Source organism: Electrophorus electricus, chromosome 12, assembly GCF_013358815.1.
Source record: "Electrophorus electricus isolate fEleEle1 chromosome 12, fEleEle1.pri, whole genome shotgun sequence".
Lineage (NCBI taxonomy): Eukaryota > Metazoa > Chordata > Actinopteri > Gymnotiformes > Gymnotidae > Electrophorus > Electrophorus electricus.
In genome coordinates this window covers 7,178,922-7,197,100 of record NC_049546.1, presented here as the reverse complement: position 1 = coordinate 7,197,100, position 18,179 = coordinate 7,178,922, and the positions used below count along the sequence as shown (strand labels likewise).

Below are 18,179 nucleotides of genomic sequence, written 5' to 3'. Positions count from 1 at the left end.
CTCTGGAATGTCTGGAATACGTTTGTTCTTTTTGGTCTCAGTAAGGCTCTATTTTCTGAGCTCTGCACTGTTCTTTAATGCACTGCAGTACATACAATAGGATCCAAAAGTCACAGTCCATTGTCAAGAATGTGGCATCATGGTAGTTTAGCACTCAAGAGAAGCGTTTTCATTTTGTGCTCTTTTCGCATCGTTACAACCAGGCAGAAAACGATTTTCAACACGAGTCCTCCTTCAAAGGCCCAGCACTAGTACACTGCTGATGCTGATCCACAGAGGACCACACTAACCGAGCCATTAAGAAGTAACAACAGCAGGATATACTTCAAGGACTCATCGAATAGTTAAAAAGTATCATTTGAGTTTTGTACTGGTTTTTAATAAATGATGAAATAGTAGAACTGATGGTCTTTTGCTCCCTATTTTATTCAACTCATTTCAGCCCAACTCTACTGAGTATGTGACATTACTTCCAGCTGATGAATTCTCAGACAAACCAGGCAAAGCCCAGCGGGAAACGATCAGGTCTCAGGCCTGCAGTGTACCTCGTGGGCCGTCTTAAAATGGGAACCCGACCCTGGTCCTTCTCTTTCACCTGTCGCTGTGAGGCGAGTCCCGCAGAGAGTCATACGAGTCTCCGTACTGCAGGGGGCGCCGTGGAGGTTCGGAATAGCCACAGTGCGCCGCCCGACGAGCCATGCACGCTGGACTGCTGCATTTACTGGTGCCCACTGAAGAGGACAGTGCCCCCGAGTGGCAGTCAGAGTTCATGCTGTCTGACCTCTCCATACTCCATGTCCTCTCCTCGTTCCTGTGGGTGAGGGTAGGAGTATTTGAAATAAATCATTGTGAGTTAAAACCATTAGTTTATTTATATATTCATTAGTTTCATTAAATATTCATTAGTAGAGATTCATTAGTTTATATATATATATATATATATATATATATATATATATATATATATATATATATATATATATATATATATATATATATACATGCATGTGTATATTTATACATACATATATATATATATATATATATATATATATATATAAATAAACACATGCATATATATAGATTTGTCTACCAGCATCTGCACTTCTTCATCTGTTTGTAATGAATGAATGCATGGATGTCGAGACAGACAGATAAATACAATCTGACAGCTAGAGTGTGTACCGGTGACAGGAAGCGTGGGAGGCGGTGGAGGAATGGTGGGATCGTGAGGACATCCGGCTGCCCGAGAAGTTGCCCGACGTCTCTGTTCCATGTCGTATTATTCTCTCAGTGGCTGGGACATTCTTAGAGATGTACTGCAACACAGAAATGCCACACGGGACATGTAGTTTTTTTTTCTAGCTACAGAACAAGCTTTACACAGAATGCTTCACCAAGAATATTGCAGTGCCATGTATTGCTATAAAAATGCGTGTTATATGCACGGACGTAAATGCGAGTGAATACCGTTTGTCTTCAGACACAAGGCCAAAGGAAATGTGGGTGGCAGCGATAAGCTTTGCATTAAAGATCTGAGAAATTAGCTGGAAAACTGGTAGTTTGAAAGCTGGTGGGATGAGAGTGAGCCAGGAGATTGTGTCCTCCTGCTGTTTCATGGTTAGACTGGACTGTTTGTGACCAGATCTCTTGTGAATTTTTAACTATATGTCTTACATGGAGGATAGTACGTGGAAATGATACCTTTTCAATATTTAGAAGTAGAAAGGTTTGCATAAATAATTGAAATGGAGAGGAAGTGGTAACTCACGTCGACCATAGGGATCTCCTCCTGACCGGGGCCAGGCCCGGGGTGGTTGGGCCCGTTGGCCAACATGCGATTGGGGTGTTCCACACACATGTTTTGGTGAAGGTGGTTTTGCATCTTCTTGCTCTGTTTCCTGCAGAGAGATCACAGCTCATATGGAGCTCATACGGAACCTTTTTCCAGAACCTTTGTAAATTACGTATCCATAAACAATCTTGAATTCCTCTAGATTTGGTCTACTTTGTCAGGGTGGGCAAACTGAAAAAGAAGCAATGCCATAATTCTTTTCCTTTCAAATTATGTGCTGCCATCATTATTGACCGAGATCGTTCTGCTTAGTCAGAGGGCAGAGGTTTGTGTTTTAAGAGGGCAAAAGACCCTTACTGAACCCAACTGAACCTGGGAGGTGCACCCATCTTGTTGTGTGGACAGTCTGCAGTGTTGCCACGGTGACTGCAGGTCTGGATTTAGGCTTTAGCCATACCTGTGGTGTAACTTTACAGTAGTTCAGACTGAACTTAATCAGAATTCAGGTAAGCATTCTACACTTCCAATACTAAGTAGCAAAACCGTAATAGAAGTTCACACATTCAGTTGTGAAAGCGCTGGGTGCACCACTTCAGAACAATTGTGATTGCAGAGCTGTGTGGGGGAGAACAGAAGCTCTCGGGGCTCACTTGGTTTTGCAGTATGCCACGACACACACGATTCCAACAACCAGTAGAGCCACACAGATGCCTGTTATTGTCAGCACCCGCTTCTGGTACAGCTCTTCCGCCTCTGGATAAATGAGAACAACACACACACACAGACACACACACACACACACACACCCTGCATCAGTGAAAGCCACATTGCAGATCACTTCAGCTTGACATGTTCATTTTAAAATGCTTTTGCTCTAGAAGAGTTAATATTATCAGTAAACTATCAGCATCTATTCTACATATAACTCTATATTATGCTGAGGAAGAACTAGTACGTAATATGTCTTAAGAATTTTCATAACTTAAGTCACCATTAAATACTACAGCAAAGAAACTGATCTATGGCAGACATCAATTTATGAACACACTGGGAACCTCAGAATGACGTCTTGACCACAGCGGTAGGAAATCCGGTTTTAGATCTCTATGGTAGGCTGTCAAAAAGGAATTTTCAGATAATGCTGATTATGCTAAAACAGTCCGAGAGATCTTGGCTCCATCCGTAATGGCCCTAAATCTGCCAAGCTAAGAAAACAATAATGTTGCATTTTCTCTGGGAAGTGTTCATAAACTGAAGTCTCGGCCTCTCTTGGAGGCCATTACATGCACTGACCTACAGACATCATTAGATTAATGGAAGATAAAGCAGTTTAAGATTCTAAATCTGTCACACTGCATGCCTGTAAAGTAGGGTTATAACACACGAACGGCTTTTCTTATGAGGCATTAGGAGAGGGTCGTTCATAAAACTAAGTGTCAGCGTCAGATCGGCTAATGCAAGCAAATCCGTATTCAGTCTTAATATTTGAGATGGCCGGACATCTGCTAACGCTTCGCATAAACCCGGAGGTCTTTTTCCAGCATGTTCGCTTCAGGAGGAGAGTGGTTTTATGAAGACCCTCTGTGTGTGCGCTGTGAAAACATTTTGTCGGTGTGGCGTTAAACCCCAAAGCCCCGGAGGGCACGCAGTGAGCATCGTAAAAGAGGAGAACACACAGAACATGGAGAGAGGGAACGAGAGCTCCGGCAGGAAGGACATGACGGCCAGACAGCGGGTGGGGGGGGTGGGGTGTCCAAAGCAGAGGGGACAGAGAGGGGCAGGTGGGGTCGTGTGGGGCGCTCAGGTCAAACGCTGAGTCTTCGCCTGATATTGCATTGCATGCTTGTTACAGGAAACAAATAACAGATGAAGTAGAGAGAAGGAAAACTCGATCTAAGTGTGGTAGAGATGTATAACATTTAATCAAATTTTATTCATTGAAGCTTATCTCAGTCCATTATACTTCATTAATGGCCTCAAAAAACGTTTTGGTTAAACGAATCAACCAACCTTTCATGGACAGGTCTTGTATCAGACAGTGGGAATTGTTACAGAGTTGCTTTCACTGATCAGCTTTGCAGTTATAATTATACGATTTTAACATAAAAGCTAAACATTTAAATGTAAGCTCTTATCTCAGTATACACTGCGTACTTGGCGATACTTCACATGTCGAGACTGTTAAAGCAATTTTCACATAACAATGAAGTGCTACTTGACATATACGTGTACTAACTGATGCATTGGTACAGGGGATATCGCTATGCGGCATTGTCTCTACATTAAAAGCAGGACGGGTCCAGGAGATTCAGTTTCAGTTTCTTGATAAGGCACAGAGAAAAGTGACTGTGATATGACCTCATATAAGCCTTAACACTAAGAATCAAACAAATAATAGTTCCATACCCATAATTTCAATTCCAAGATGCTCTGCCAACGCAGAAAGTTGACAATGTAAAGAAAGAAAAAAAAAAAAAAGAAAAACAGGTTTCAGATCAAGATGTCAACTTGTTCAGATTGAATGCTGGATTAGTATGTTTGTTTGCTTCAGAAAGGGTGTCAGTTCCAGTAACAGACAGACAATGCAGACACATCGTGGCCAACTCCAATTGTTCCATAAAATATATATATATATTTTTATAACACAATAAGCAAGCGTATAAGATGCATGCATACACTTAGACAGCCACAAAACTTACTGCCATATTTACTAGGCCTCATTTCAATGAACGAAGAACAAAAAACAAATGATTTGATTAAAAAGGAACGCACTACGTTACCATCTAACACACATAAGACACAGCCGAGTACAGATGGGTGGAGACGCAGAAAATGGCTCCTGTTCATTTAAATAGACAAATGCACTGCCCGGATTTATGTCCAGTATTGACGTACAATGCTCTAAACGCCAATCAAACCAGAGCGGCACTTTAATGGCTGCCGTGAAGGATACAGGTCGTACTACTGCATGCATGGGTCTTGCAGTATTTGATTAGCAATGGACAGGATTTCTCTGGTTATCTCTGATCTTTTAGAAAGCGTTTGTGCTGGTGGTTAAAGGTTAGAAGTCATGCAACATGCCACTGGGCTCGTACGGCAGGAAGTGCCTCCATAGCACTAAAACATGACATGGTACACACCATTCTCAGTAAACAACAGACTGCCAGAAGAATCTCAAAAACTCTTGCCACTCATTTCACTACTTATTATTTAGTAAAGAAAACAATATTTAGATCACATCGGATAAGAAATAAACGCCGCCGTTCTGCCGGAAAGCATGCTACGCATTGTATAGGCGTGTATCTTACTGTACTACACTGTGTTGACCTGTCACGATACATTTGCACCTCTGGCAAATAAAGGTCTTCCTTGGCTTCGGTTCTCATCCGTAAGCCGCATTTCCGTTGTAGCTGATGAGTCGAAGTAACAAAGCAGCATGACGGAGACACAGTGAGGAGCAGAGAGACACGGAAGAGCCCCATGCGTGGCATGCACCCATCTCGACCTCGGCATGCAGCTCCCAGACAGACAGACAGACAGACAGACAATCAGACAGAAAGAAGAAATGGACATACTGTAGAAACTGGCCATAACGGAGGTTTGACAGCGATCACCAGTATAGTCATTTGGACACCTGATGGAGGGAAAACAAACCCACAGAAGGAGAAAGAGCGAACCATAGGAAAGGGGGAGGAAGGAGGAGAAGAGGAAGAGGGACAAGACACAAAACAGGTAGAGTAAGAGAGGAGATAGGGAGGAGAATAATAATAGAGAGAGAGAGAGTGAGAATGGAGAAAAAAGAGAGAGAGAGAGAGAAAGAGCAGAGAAACAGAGAATTAGAACAACAGAGCACAACCTACAGGCAGAGTGTTTCCACCTGATGATGTCATCACAGGGGACCTGTGAAGGGAGTTTGGGAGGGGTGAGACTAATTTATGTTCGACTCTGAACACACTTTCAGAGGTATTAGGTACATGGGCTCATAGAGGCTTAGTCTGTGAGAGGGCTACGGTAGTCTGTCCTTGTTTGACCATCCAGAAATCTCACGTTCTTCTAGACTGTTCCATTCTGCAGTTTCAGCTGACACCTCTGCCAGAGTGATTGCTGCTGCTTGCTTTCTCTTTTTTAATCTCCTAAATCACTCAGTGTCGTCAGATGAACAATGGAGGCAGTTCAATAAACTACAACGCTGGCCGAACCAGTCGATTTGATAGGATCCTGTTCAACATCTTTTGGCTGCAAAGGTGTTGTGTAGACACCACAGAGAGCTTCTGAACAGCAAAGGTGTTGTGTAGACACCACAGAGAGCTTCTGAACAGCAAAGGTGTTGTGTAGACACCACAGAGAGCTTCTGAACAGCAAAGGTGTTGTGTAGACACCACAGAGAGCTTCTTGCGTATCCAAATCAGTCTGAAGGCAAGAGTGCCTCAGAGCAGAGGAGAGGCCTATGGTGCAATATGCAAATGTGACATAATATGCAAATGTGACATGATATTTGAGACAGAACCCAGTAAAACATTACGGTGAACAAAAAATGTCATATTATATTTCCTGTGCAATCAACAATCTCCAAGCCACGTAGAGGTTGTATATCAAATCAGCATATTGCCCTCCTTAAATACATTCATTAACCCTAAGAGCTCTGACCAGTTAAACTGCCTATGCAGTGAATAAAGAATATTGACTCTACAGTCGAGTTAATGTGGCCCGTTCCTGCAGAGACCCTGCACTTAATCACGGGCCACAATAAGGAGCGGACGAGCTGTAAATCTGACCCGTCTGCTCCAGTGTGGCCAAAAAACCCCGTATCCCCTTCAGAGGGACAGGGGTGTGCGACAGAAATGAGCACAACAAAGAACTCAGCAGAGGCGCTTTTGGTCCTTTCATGCACACGCGTCTCCTCTGCTCCCTCTGGAGGCCTGAAACACAGTGTCACAGCAGAGAACTCTGCGAAGTCCAGCAGATGCCTCCAGTGTACAGCGCTGCAGAAACAGCCTGCACATCAGCACTGCGCCTAGACGGCCCTGAACCCTGGGAAACCACAGCTCTCCAGGAGACAAAAGGTGTGCTTTGAAGATAATGATATTTCATATTTTTCAATCTCCCAGAGCAATCAGACATAAGTGGGTCATAAAATAAAATAAAATTAATAAAATAAGATAAAATAAATGTAAAATAGAAAAAAATAACTCCAAAGTGGTGGAACTGGCAAGGAAGTTTGGATCCTAACATCAGGAGATGGCTTTGAATCTCGATGATGCCATCTGTGGCCAGACAGGGATAAGAGAGAACTTGGTAGCACCTGGGAAATATTAACAATTAACCCTAGGAGAAATCTAGGGAGAAATAAATCCAAAAACAATTACTTCAGTGTCTTGGGATCGTGATAATATGAAGCTATGATGATACTTGAGCATTGTGTTTGGTAACAAACAAACTATGACATCGCCCTACAACGTCAAATCATTGCAGATCGCTGTGTTGGTTCAAGACTTGCCCAATGAGAACCAAAACCTGCCATCACACATAATAGCACGAGAGTCGGATCTGGCCAACAGGGACCTGAGGGTGGAGGAGCAGAACAAATATCTAGACGTAACAGCAGCAGGTGACATGAGGCGTTTGACTCATAGAAGGTAACTGGTTAACATTAGAAAAGGTCATAGGTCAAAGATGATTTTACTGCTTGATCTTAATGCAAGGCAACAAAGCTAGGTCGAGTAGCTTGAAAAACTACATGCAAACATCTTCCACGAGTAACAGCAGGCACAGAAACATGTGGAGGCATAATGCAGGACTGCGTGTGGTTGTAGTGAGTAGGACTCAGCACTACAGGGAATGCGTGACTCACTTGCAGGACAGCTGGTTTATACCGTGTATGAAATAACAGTCACCACCGTTGACACAGTATGCCTTCTCTGTCTCATTGCACTTCCTGGCATGGCTGGAGCCCGGAGACAGCGTGGTAGTTACTGTGGAGAAACACATGCATGTATGCGCACACGGACACGCACACGCACAAACACGCGTACACACAATGATCAGCATGGGCGGCAAATGTTGTGAAACAGGGTTGTAAAATCTCCCTGAGTTCTGAAGATGAAGGAGTAACTTACCACATGCCCTAAAAGCAAAGAAAAAGAGAAAAAACATACAGATACCAGAGACATATCAGACAACCCATAAGTCTGTTACTAAGATCAGAATCAGGCTTAAGCGTTATACAGTTATCTGCTAGATTTTTCATATGACACAGAGTGTCTTATTTCTTTACGGAATTACATCCAATAAACGGCTATCAAACATCCCCCCAATAATACAGCATCAAGTTAGAAAGCAGAAGCTCACACACACACACACACACACACACACACACACACACACACACACACACACACACACACACACACACACAGAGAGAGAGCACACTGTACATCTGTAGATAACCGCAGCAAACCGTAAATCACCCTGAGCAAAGCACAGGTCGGACAGGAGGGTCTGCCTGCCCTTCAGCCACAGGTCAGGGCTTCCACTGGGCTTTCCGGCACATCAGCGCCCCGTAACACTCCACACTGAGAGCAGTGGACGTCACGCATGGATATCGCACATGGGCTCTTGAGGCCCCCTTCCGCGGTACCACCGCGGGATCTAAGATGGCCACGGAACGGACGGGATGAGGAAAGAGCAAGAGAACGACAGAGAGAGAAAACGAAAGAATGAGAGACGTTCCCAACGTAACCCCCGATTTTGGTGGAACAACCGAGTAAGAGGAACATGGGCGGTAATGGCGGCATGCTGGGAAATGTAATCGACCCAACACGGCTACCCAACACCGCTACCCAACACGGCTACCCAACACCGCTGGGCTCCGGCTCGCAGCACGCAGACACCAGTCAGCCGCAGCCCGCCCGGGCAACGTGACGGAGACCTCTCGCAGGGTCACTACTACATCAGCAGGGCAAACGGAGCCCCGCCCGAAACCCGTGCCTGGGTAGAAGACGTACGCCGGGCGTTGGCTCCGACCGTCTAAACGCAAACCTTCTAACGTAGTCGGCTGGTTTGCATTTTCTGGCTCAATGGCTGTCATGTTTCTGTCATCTGAGAAAATGATTTTCCTCACTGTCCTGCTGCAGACTGCCTGGAGCCACCAGGAGCCTGTCAAAATCTTACACGCTCCATGTGTGGGTAGGACATCCGGCCACTTCACAGTCCGCAGCCATAGCTTGGGTTCTCCCGCAACCAAATACTAACAGGGCCATTACGGTTCTGCTGCCTGTGTGTTTAAGCTGTAGCTTCAGACGTAATATGAGAAACAGTCAATTTCCACCGATACTGAGAAGGGCTTTAATGCACAGTAGATTGCGACTATGGCAACGTAGCAGACACGCGTAACTACTTTAGTAAATCTGATCCTACGTTCAGGATATTAGTGCAGATAACTGAAGAGATGATGGTTGTCTCACCCCAGCTGTCCTTTAGAAGGCTGGCTCTGCAGATGGAATGTGTGTGTATGTGTGTGTGTATGTGTGTGCACGCGTCTGTTTCCTGAGAGAGAAAGGGAGAGAGAAAATCTCACAGGGTAAAAGTGCATTAGCGTAATCTCTGAAGGGTTTAGTATTAATATAACTGACTGCAGCTCCAGATACAGCTGTTCACAGTGAGCTACCTCCTCCCACACACAAGTGGTAGGCTCTCTGCCTGCAGTGTGTGTGTGTGTGTGTGTCTGTGTGTTATCGTGTGTGTGAGAGTGAGTGTATGAGAATGAGTGCGGAGATGGTTCATGAATAAATGAAGCAGGCCACAGCAGAAGGTGTGATTGGCAGTTGTGTCTCAGCAGAGCCACAGGGTGAGCGTACTGCTCGGTACTGGACTGGCACACAGGGAGAGCAAGAACAGTCTCATCCTAATGGGCTAATGAATACATCCACACGCACACTACACAACACAGAGACAGACAGAGAGAGAGAGGGAGAGAGAGAGAGGGAGAGAGAGGGAGAGAGAGGGGGAGAGAGACAGAGAGAGAGAGAGAGAGAGAGAGAGAGGGAGAGAGAGAGAGAGAGAGAGAGGGGGAGAGAGGGGGAGAGAGAGAGAGAGAGAGAGAGAGAGAGAGAGTGCACTTCCTTCTCACAATTACATCTATCTACTAAAGGTCAACCACTGTTCTAACGGAGAACGGGTGGTAGGAAGCAAGTTACTGCAGCTCACACTCTGCCTAACACCAGTGTCCAAAAAGCAGAAGGTTGGAAAGAACATGTCCAGGCTCGATTCCTCCAAGACAAGGGCAGGTCTTTGCGAGCGGAAACACAACAATAATTCTATACAAAGAGTCATCAGCTTGTACATTTCTGCAGTTTCCATTTTTGGCTTGAAAGCCGCCCGGAATAGAGCCGACACAGGCTGTTTCGACATATGGGCTCCGTGTGAGCAGAACACCCTCTCGTCAGCAGTGTGTCTCAGCTGCAATAGCTCCGCATCTCTGCTAAAGAAGGACAGGACCTGCAGAGGCAGCTGTGATCCACGCCTGGGGGGTGGGGGAGGAGGGGGGGTCGCGCCTACTTGGACGGGCTGGACATGCCCGGTCCGGAGAGAGAGGGGAGTCACAAGCGCACGGGGAGAGAGGAGGGGGGCACAAAGAGGGAGGGAGTGAGGGAGGTCAGGAGGATATGGGAAAAGGAGTAAATGAAGAAAGATGGAGGCTTTTGAAAGGAAAGAGAGAGAGACAGAGAGAGAGAGAGAGAGAGAGGTAGAGCAAGATGGAGTGGAGATAGAGGACAGATTCAGTGTGAAAGAGAGAGTTAGGGGAGAAACAGAGTAGGTCAGAATGACAGAATGCAAAGATGCAGGCCAGAGGGAGACAGCAGACACACACACACACACACACACACACACACACACACACACACACACACACACACACACACACACACACACACGCGCTGATTCATGCTTCACAGACGAGCAAAATGAGCTTTCTATATGTGTGCTACTGATAGCAGTGTGTGTGTGTGAGTGAGTGTGTGTGTGTGTGATTCTGTGGGTGTGTATCTGTAGTGCTATGCTTTTGTGTGTGTGTGCGCATAGGAGCACACTGATGCAATGCAGGCCGCAGTTTCATTCCATCTACCTCAGTGGTTCACTGGTCTACAGAGAAAACGTGGGCAGAGCATCCTAAAAGATGGAGAGAAGAGGCTTGAAGCATACTGAAGTGTGCTGAAGAGAGGTGAAATGTGTGTGTGCGTGTGTGTGCGTGTGTGTGCGTGTGTGTGTTCTAACCCTGAGGTCGTTTTATGAAGTGGGACCAGCAGATTGCTAGTTGTACTGTAGGAGTACTGTATGGAGATTCTAGCTGACAGATTTGCAATGCTGACACTCTGCAGAAATGTGCTTAGACAGACTTGTGTGTGTGTGTGTGTGTGTGTGTGTGTTTGTGTGTGTGTGTGTGTGTGTGTGTGTGTGTGTGTGTGTGTTTGGGTGTCTCTGTGTGTGTCTTTCACATTAAGAATATTTGGCTCATATTTCTGACAGACCCTTGGCTTGCCTGTAGCAGATAGAGAATTCAGCATCCAGAGCCCATCTGTGTCTCACATCACTCTATCTCACACAACTGCTCTCTCTCTATGGCTCGCAAACGCACAACAACCCACCCACCTACACACACACACAAACGCACACACACACAAACGCACACACACACGCCTCCTAAATGACTTATTGTCAAGGTCATTGCATTGCATGGAAGTTAACTTCCTGTTCTAAGTACTCCCTGTTCCCCTACACACATTAACACAATCACACAGTGTCCGAATGCACTATAACACTGCAGAGCTCTGCTCAACTGACCCTCTATAGCCTCTCTATCTCTCTCTCTCTCTTGTTCTCTCTCTCTCTCTCTCTCTCTCCCTCTCTCATTCTCTCTCTCTCTCTCTCTCTCTCTCTGTCTGTCTGTCTGTCTCTCTCTCTCTCTCTCATTCTCTCTCTCTCTCTCTCTCTCTCTCTGTCTGTCTGTCTCTCTCTCTCTCTCTCTCTCTCTCTCTCTCTCTCTCTCTGTCTGTCTGTCTCTCTCTCTCTCTCTCTCTCTCTCTCTCTCTCTCTCTGTCTGTCTGTCTCTCTCTCTCTCTCTCTCTCTCTCTCTCTCTCTCTCTCTCTCTCTCTCTCTCTGTCTGTCTGTCTCTCTCTATTGAGGTGTCTGTGTTGTTATATACAGCCAGATATCTGCGCAGTTATGGATCAAAATGCTGTCTGCTTCTAGAGTGCACAATCTGCCAAAATGACACTGTTTATGTTCATTAGGTACTGAGAGGCATCTCTAGCCATCTCTCTCTCTCTCTCTCTCTCTCTCTCTCCCTCCCTCCCTAACTCTTTCCCTTACACACACACACACACACACACACACACACACACGCTCATGCACATGGTTTTAACCTTTAGCAGAGACTCACATTATTAAAGACCCCAATTACCCCTTAGAGTGGAGGAGGCCATACGAGTCCTCTTGCTCTATAGCTCTCTCTCTCTCTCACACACACACACACACACACACACACACACACACACACACACACACACACACACACTCAGAAATACACAAACTCTATCTCTGTCTCCCTCTCTATCCCTCAAACACACAAATGCACAAATATATGTTCTGTTTCTCTGTCTCTCTGTGTCTCTCTCTCTCCCTACAAATTAGTCTCGCCGCTCATCCCTCTGTCAGTCCCTGCCTCGGCAGCACTGGAAATGGAGAGCTGGATGACAGGAATGATAGAGAAAAGAGTCACAGAGGCAGAAGAAACAAGGGGAAGCACGCAAAGAAAAAGCCTGGACCAGGAGCGACCTCCTCTACGGCTGCAGCAGAATACATCAATTCACACGCACACACACTGTGGTGCACCTAGAAATCAGGGGGCTCAGGAGACTGCAACAGAGAGATGAATGACTATAGTGGTGCAGTTATAGCAGAAGGAGGACTGTTTTATACATTAACTAAATTAAAGCATGCGGCGTGCGAGAGGAAAAATGCAGCAAAAAGCAATAATGAAACATTAGAGGTGCAATATTGAAAACACACACACACGCACGCACGCACAAATCACAACAAAACACGCACGACTCACCGAACAGAAAATCGCTGTACGCATAAAAGCAAAATATGATTGTAAAATAAGAACAGTGCCATTCAAAAGAGAAAAATGTCGATTAGAACAGGAGTGATAGAGCAAGAGAGAGAGTGAGAGAGAGAGAGAGAGAGAGAGAGAGAGCAGGGGAGAAGGAAAGGATGGGAGGATATGCAGAATCCAGTTTTGTTTTGGTAATGCTTTGACACAGCTGGCCGCGAACACTGTTATATCACCGCATCAGTTCCAAGCCGAGAGACAGGCAGGAGCATGGGGATCAGAACATTGGCAATGCCAGCCGTACATGCAGATCGGCCAGGGAGTCGGAAAAGGATTGAGGTACGGGGGAATATTGCACGACATGTTCTGGTACACAAACCCCCACCCCTTTATTCTGACATTCATCTCCAGTGCCTGCTTGGCTCGGCCTGACACGATTTCAGCTCCATATTTCTGTCTCCTCAGCCTACGTTTCCCATAGTTCTTTTCCCTGGCCCTAGCACAGTACCACGGGGAATAGGATGAGATCTCTAGGATGAGATACAAGCACATTAACCGGCCAGCGTGCGGGGCTTTAGAACCTCACACGCCAAACTACAAGCTGGCGCTGACCTACCAGCGCAACAGAATCATTCTGACTAGAAACGGGGTCTCAAATTCCTTCCCATGCAGGCTCTATGAGAACAGAAAAGAGCCCCAGTAACAAGCCCCAGGATGATGGCTCAGTTGAATTAAGGGTTCTGCTCTTACTGCTTTGGACGCTGACGTAGCTCGTGGAGTTCTCCTTGCCCAGCGAGTTCTCCACTACGCACGTGTAGTTCCCAGAATCCTCCAGTCTCACTCGGCTGATCTGGATCTTGGAGTTCTTCCTGCATGGATGGAAGGGAGGTGAAAAAAGGAGAATGTCAGCATATGAATGTCGGCAGCTAGCGAGACACCGCTAGATTTCCCAAACCGCTCTAGATTTCTAGATCCAAACCGATTTCCCAAACCGCTCTAGATTTCCCAAAGGCGCTCAGACTTCTCTAGAATAATCTCAATAAAGGTTGGTTAACACTAACCTCTCCTTTCCAATGAAGAAGAGGTTTCTGTGTTGTGACCCACACTAGAGGCCAGAACTTCTCTGAGCACTAATCCCATTTTGTCACCTCTATGTGAGAAACACTAAACGTATGATCCAGCCTACAGCCCCGATGACAGTCAGTCTGCTGCCCTGTTATACGCTGACCCCGTATAACCTCAGACTCTGCATTCCACTCAACGCCACCCTGTTCACACTTCATCCGGGTGTGTATATGTATATATCTGCACTTTAGTTTTATTGCACACACATATGTGCACACACACAGACACAAGCACACACATGCACGCACACGCACACGCCTGCACACACACACCCACGTGCACATCCTCAGATATTATGCAGGAAATAGTGAGCAGGCAATCCTGTTAGAGTGATCTAGTTCCCGTAGAAACCTGCACATCAGCGTTTTTTCTTTTTTTTGCAGTGGAGCAGGAGAAAGAAATCACGGAATGCACACCCCCATGCACACCTGCATGTGCACTCAGCTAGCGCGCGTACACTCCCAACGGACCTGACAGGAATGTCACCTCAGAATCCCTCACATCACTTTCACAAGATCCAAGCATTATTGCATCATTTCTCCACGTTCCTTTGGACACTAATTAAGGCATTCTCATTTGGTCATTTAAAACAGAAGACGCTTTTCATCACGCAGGTCAGAAACCACTGCGTGTTTGATTCGGACAAAATGCATTCATGTTACTGCTGGTCTTGATGGAGAATTCGCTGCAAATGACTGGGATACAAACCAGACCTCCTTATTCCTTAACGGTACCCGGGAAGGCCAAGATCCACTGGCCCAAACAATACTCCGTAAAGTCTAGAATAACACAACAATGTACTAAAGGCTTTCTAAATGGTAGGGCTATGGAAAACTTACCTTGTTTCTGGGAGCCCCTGAGTAAATCGCTAAGTTGATGTTTTTGCAGACAGAGAGCTGCGCTGATCTGCGCTGCATTCACCTAAAAATCTATATTTATGAACTGGGGCAAATCTTGTGGTGGTGTTGAGAGGAAATGGGGTCTTTACATATGTGTGACCGGCTGCATTTTAGTCTGTTTTGTGCATTGGTCTGTAAATATGTGTGCGTGAGTGTGTGTGTATTTGGGCGTTGCGTGACTTATTAGTGCGTGTACGAGTGTACGCACATGCGCGCGTGGTTGTCTTACTTGTTAGTTTTGATTTTGATGTCTTTGCTCTTGTGGAGTTCACTGCCATCTTTGAACCAGCGGAAGGACGGCCTTGGGTTGCCCTGAGCCTCACACTTCAGGGTGACCCTGTCGCCTTCGCCCACCCACTGAGAACGCATGGCCTTCACCTTTGGAGCTGACGCTACAGAGAGAGAGAGAGAGAGATTATCATACCTTCTTCATTATCATACCTTCTAGGGCAACATAAGGAGTTCTGTACATTAGCAGAACAGTACATCCTCATCTGCCACCATAAAAGGGGTGGTGAGTGACAATGTCCGGGGACAAACACAGAAAAACCTTGTCTCACTATAACACAAACACCCTAATTATTCACGATGCTTTCGCTTTTCCCATTCCAGTAATGCGCAACCAAGTTTAAATCTTAATTTTCTTCATCACAAACTACATAATGGTCATTTTCTTGCTGTATTATTCTTAAAAAGTGCCATAGAATGAAAAACTGTATTTACCTCGGCATAGCTGAATAAGGACAGTAATAGTCTCAAGCTCAGTAACCCAAGCTTTGGCAACACCAACGAACCATTATTTGGCACGGCAATACAGAAACATGAATTTATTGAACTGAGAGCGAGAGAGAGAGAGAGAGAGAGAGAGAGAGAGAGAACAGGGCTCGGGCATAATTAATGAGACAAAAAAGGGTGACAGATGACTGAGAAAAATGAAGGTAAAGAGATCGCATTGGAGGTAAAAAGAGGAAGAGGCAGAATGGCACCATGACAGTTGAAACGGAAGTGCGCCGAAGGGCACAGGCATGTAGCGTGATGGGGATCCGGTACTCAGCAGAAAGAGAGCGTGAAAGAGAGAGAGACGATGGGGGAAAGGAGAGGATGCAAAAGATTAATGCGTTTCATCTCCGCACAGTTTGCCTTGTAGAGCAATCCATCTAGAAACACAACCCTCATACCAGGCCAATTTTTTTTATTTATTTTTATTTTTTTTGGAATGGTGTGAAAAGTAATAAAACCACAGCAGATTCGAAAGACCAAAGAAGAATAGCTCGTGCTCACACTCAAGCAAGTACATGTACATGGGCGCACGCACACGCAAACATGCACGCTTACAAAATCAATGCTTGTGCTCATTTTGAAAGAACTGTCCTAGATTGGTTGCGAGATGCAGTGAAAGTGAAATGCTGTTGTATGCTTCACAGCCTAAAAGACTGATGCATCAAAAGTTTTTCGACCTTGTTTCTCAACATTCCTATAAAAGCCTTCCCGAGCAAAGGAAGGTCAGGACACGCGCTTTAATGCTGCTACGGCCTTGCTTTGGTGGAAGACGCCAGGACAGCTTTCCTCTTTCTCTCCACCCCGCACTTTCTTTCACTCCCTTCATTCTGTCATATTCGCTGAAATCACACTTTCACAACTCCATCTATCAGATTCCTCACCCTCACTACCATGCACACACACACACAATTAACACATTGCTACTTCATCTTTCTAATTATTAGTATTAAACTGTAACAAATCCTAGCTTTGACAAGATATCAATACACTTGCTGGTTCAACAGTGAATAAGCCAGTCAGTCTCTTTTTGTATGTGTCGGGCTTTTCTGAAGACTGAAGCAGCTCCACAAGACACTGGGAGTGTGTGAAAGTGTCTGGAGGTGTCATTCATTTTAACAGCAGCTGCAATGGCAAACAAGTCTAGTTGTGTGTCTTTGTGTAAGAGACAGAGAGGATTTATCTGCCATTCCGACATGGATTAGGAAAATCTCATACCTTACATGCAGCAGGGATTGGACCACTGTGGGTAAAGCTGACTCAACTAGCTAATTTAAAAGGTACATATCAGACAAATAAAGTGTGAGAATATACACACACGTGAATACAACACAACACACAAACACATATACAGTGCAACACATACATACACTACACAATAAACAGATACACTCACATCACACGCAACGCGACACTTTGTTCTTCTGGCTTTTATAACTGATATATTTTGTTTCTCTCTTTTCCACTGTGACTCGCATCCTCTCACAGACAAAAGACTATGTTGAGTCTCAATATGCTGCAAGGTCAGGCCTGCATCTGCAGAGATCTCACACACACACACACACACACACACACACACACACACACACACACACACACACACACACGCACACACAAACGCTACATTCTCACAGACTTACTAAGATATGAGCAGACCCGCACGCATGCACTACACTCTCACAAACTCACTAAGACTTGAACACACCCTGGACACACCCACACATACACCAGCACAAAAACCCACAAACGCAGGTACGCACAAACACACACTACACTCATGCTAAACATACGGAAACAAACATATACACATGTATACACACGGCATTCTCACCAACTTCATTTCACACACACACACACACACACACACACACACACACACACACACACACACACACACATCAAGTCCTGGAACCTCTCCACCTGTTCTCCTCTGTTTTTCGGGCAGATTAATGAGCCCGGCTGGCTCTTCCAGCCTCCTTAACAAGCGCACACAGACAATGAGCCACAGATTCGGTGAAGAAAGAAGCCACACCAAGCGCTCCTTCCATTCCTCAAAATCACTACTACAGAAACGTTTAAAGGCACAAGTGCTATACAGTGAATCGCTGAGAGGAGAACGTCTTATTCGCGGCTCGCCTTGATCACAACACCACTGAGTCCTTGATCTGTGGCCAGCGATGCTGCAGCGTGCGCAGAAATCGCCTTTCACACGGAGCTTTCTTTTTTAATCAAGGTATAATGGAAAGACCTGTGTGCGTATGTGTGTGTGCGTGTGTGTGTGTGTGTGCGTGTGCGCGCGCGCGTGTGTGCCTGTGAAAGTGAATGTATCACTGAGAAGCTGCACTACACTGCAGTTGTGCATGAGGGCTTTCGCTCAAATCAGCATTTTCTGATAGAGTTTTATCACTCTAGCTAAAGAGGGGGGATGGGGGGGATTATACATTGCATCTCTCTGACACACACACACAC

At 45.6% G+C, this 18,179-nt stretch overlaps 1 protein-coding gene across 1 annotated transcript in view; it reads right to left on the bottom strand.

Moving 5' to 3' along the window:
• nrg2b (neuregulin 2b) overlaps window positions 1-18,179 on the bottom strand; it is a 30,763-nt gene that overhangs the window by 732 nt on the left and 11,852 nt on the right. The window contains exons 2-10 of the mRNA XM_035531904.1: window positions 15,163-15,325; window positions 13,660-13,778; window positions 7,647-7,767; window positions 5,371-5,429; window positions 4,202-4,225; window positions 2,446-2,548; window positions 1,772-1,901; window positions 1,186-1,319; window positions 596-811 (exon numbers count right to left, since the gene is read on the bottom strand). Of these exons, the coding sequence (XP_035387797.1) occupies window positions 596-811; window positions 1,186-1,319; window positions 1,772-1,901; window positions 2,446-2,548; window positions 4,202-4,225; window positions 5,371-5,429; window positions 7,647-7,767; window positions 13,660-13,778; window positions 15,163-15,325 (1,069 nt within the window). The remainder of the gene's footprint in view (window positions 1-595; window positions 812-1,185; window positions 1,320-1,771; window positions 1,902-2,445; window positions 2,549-4,201; window positions 4,226-5,370; window positions 5,430-7,646; window positions 7,768-13,659; window positions 13,779-15,162; window positions 15,326-18,179) is intronic.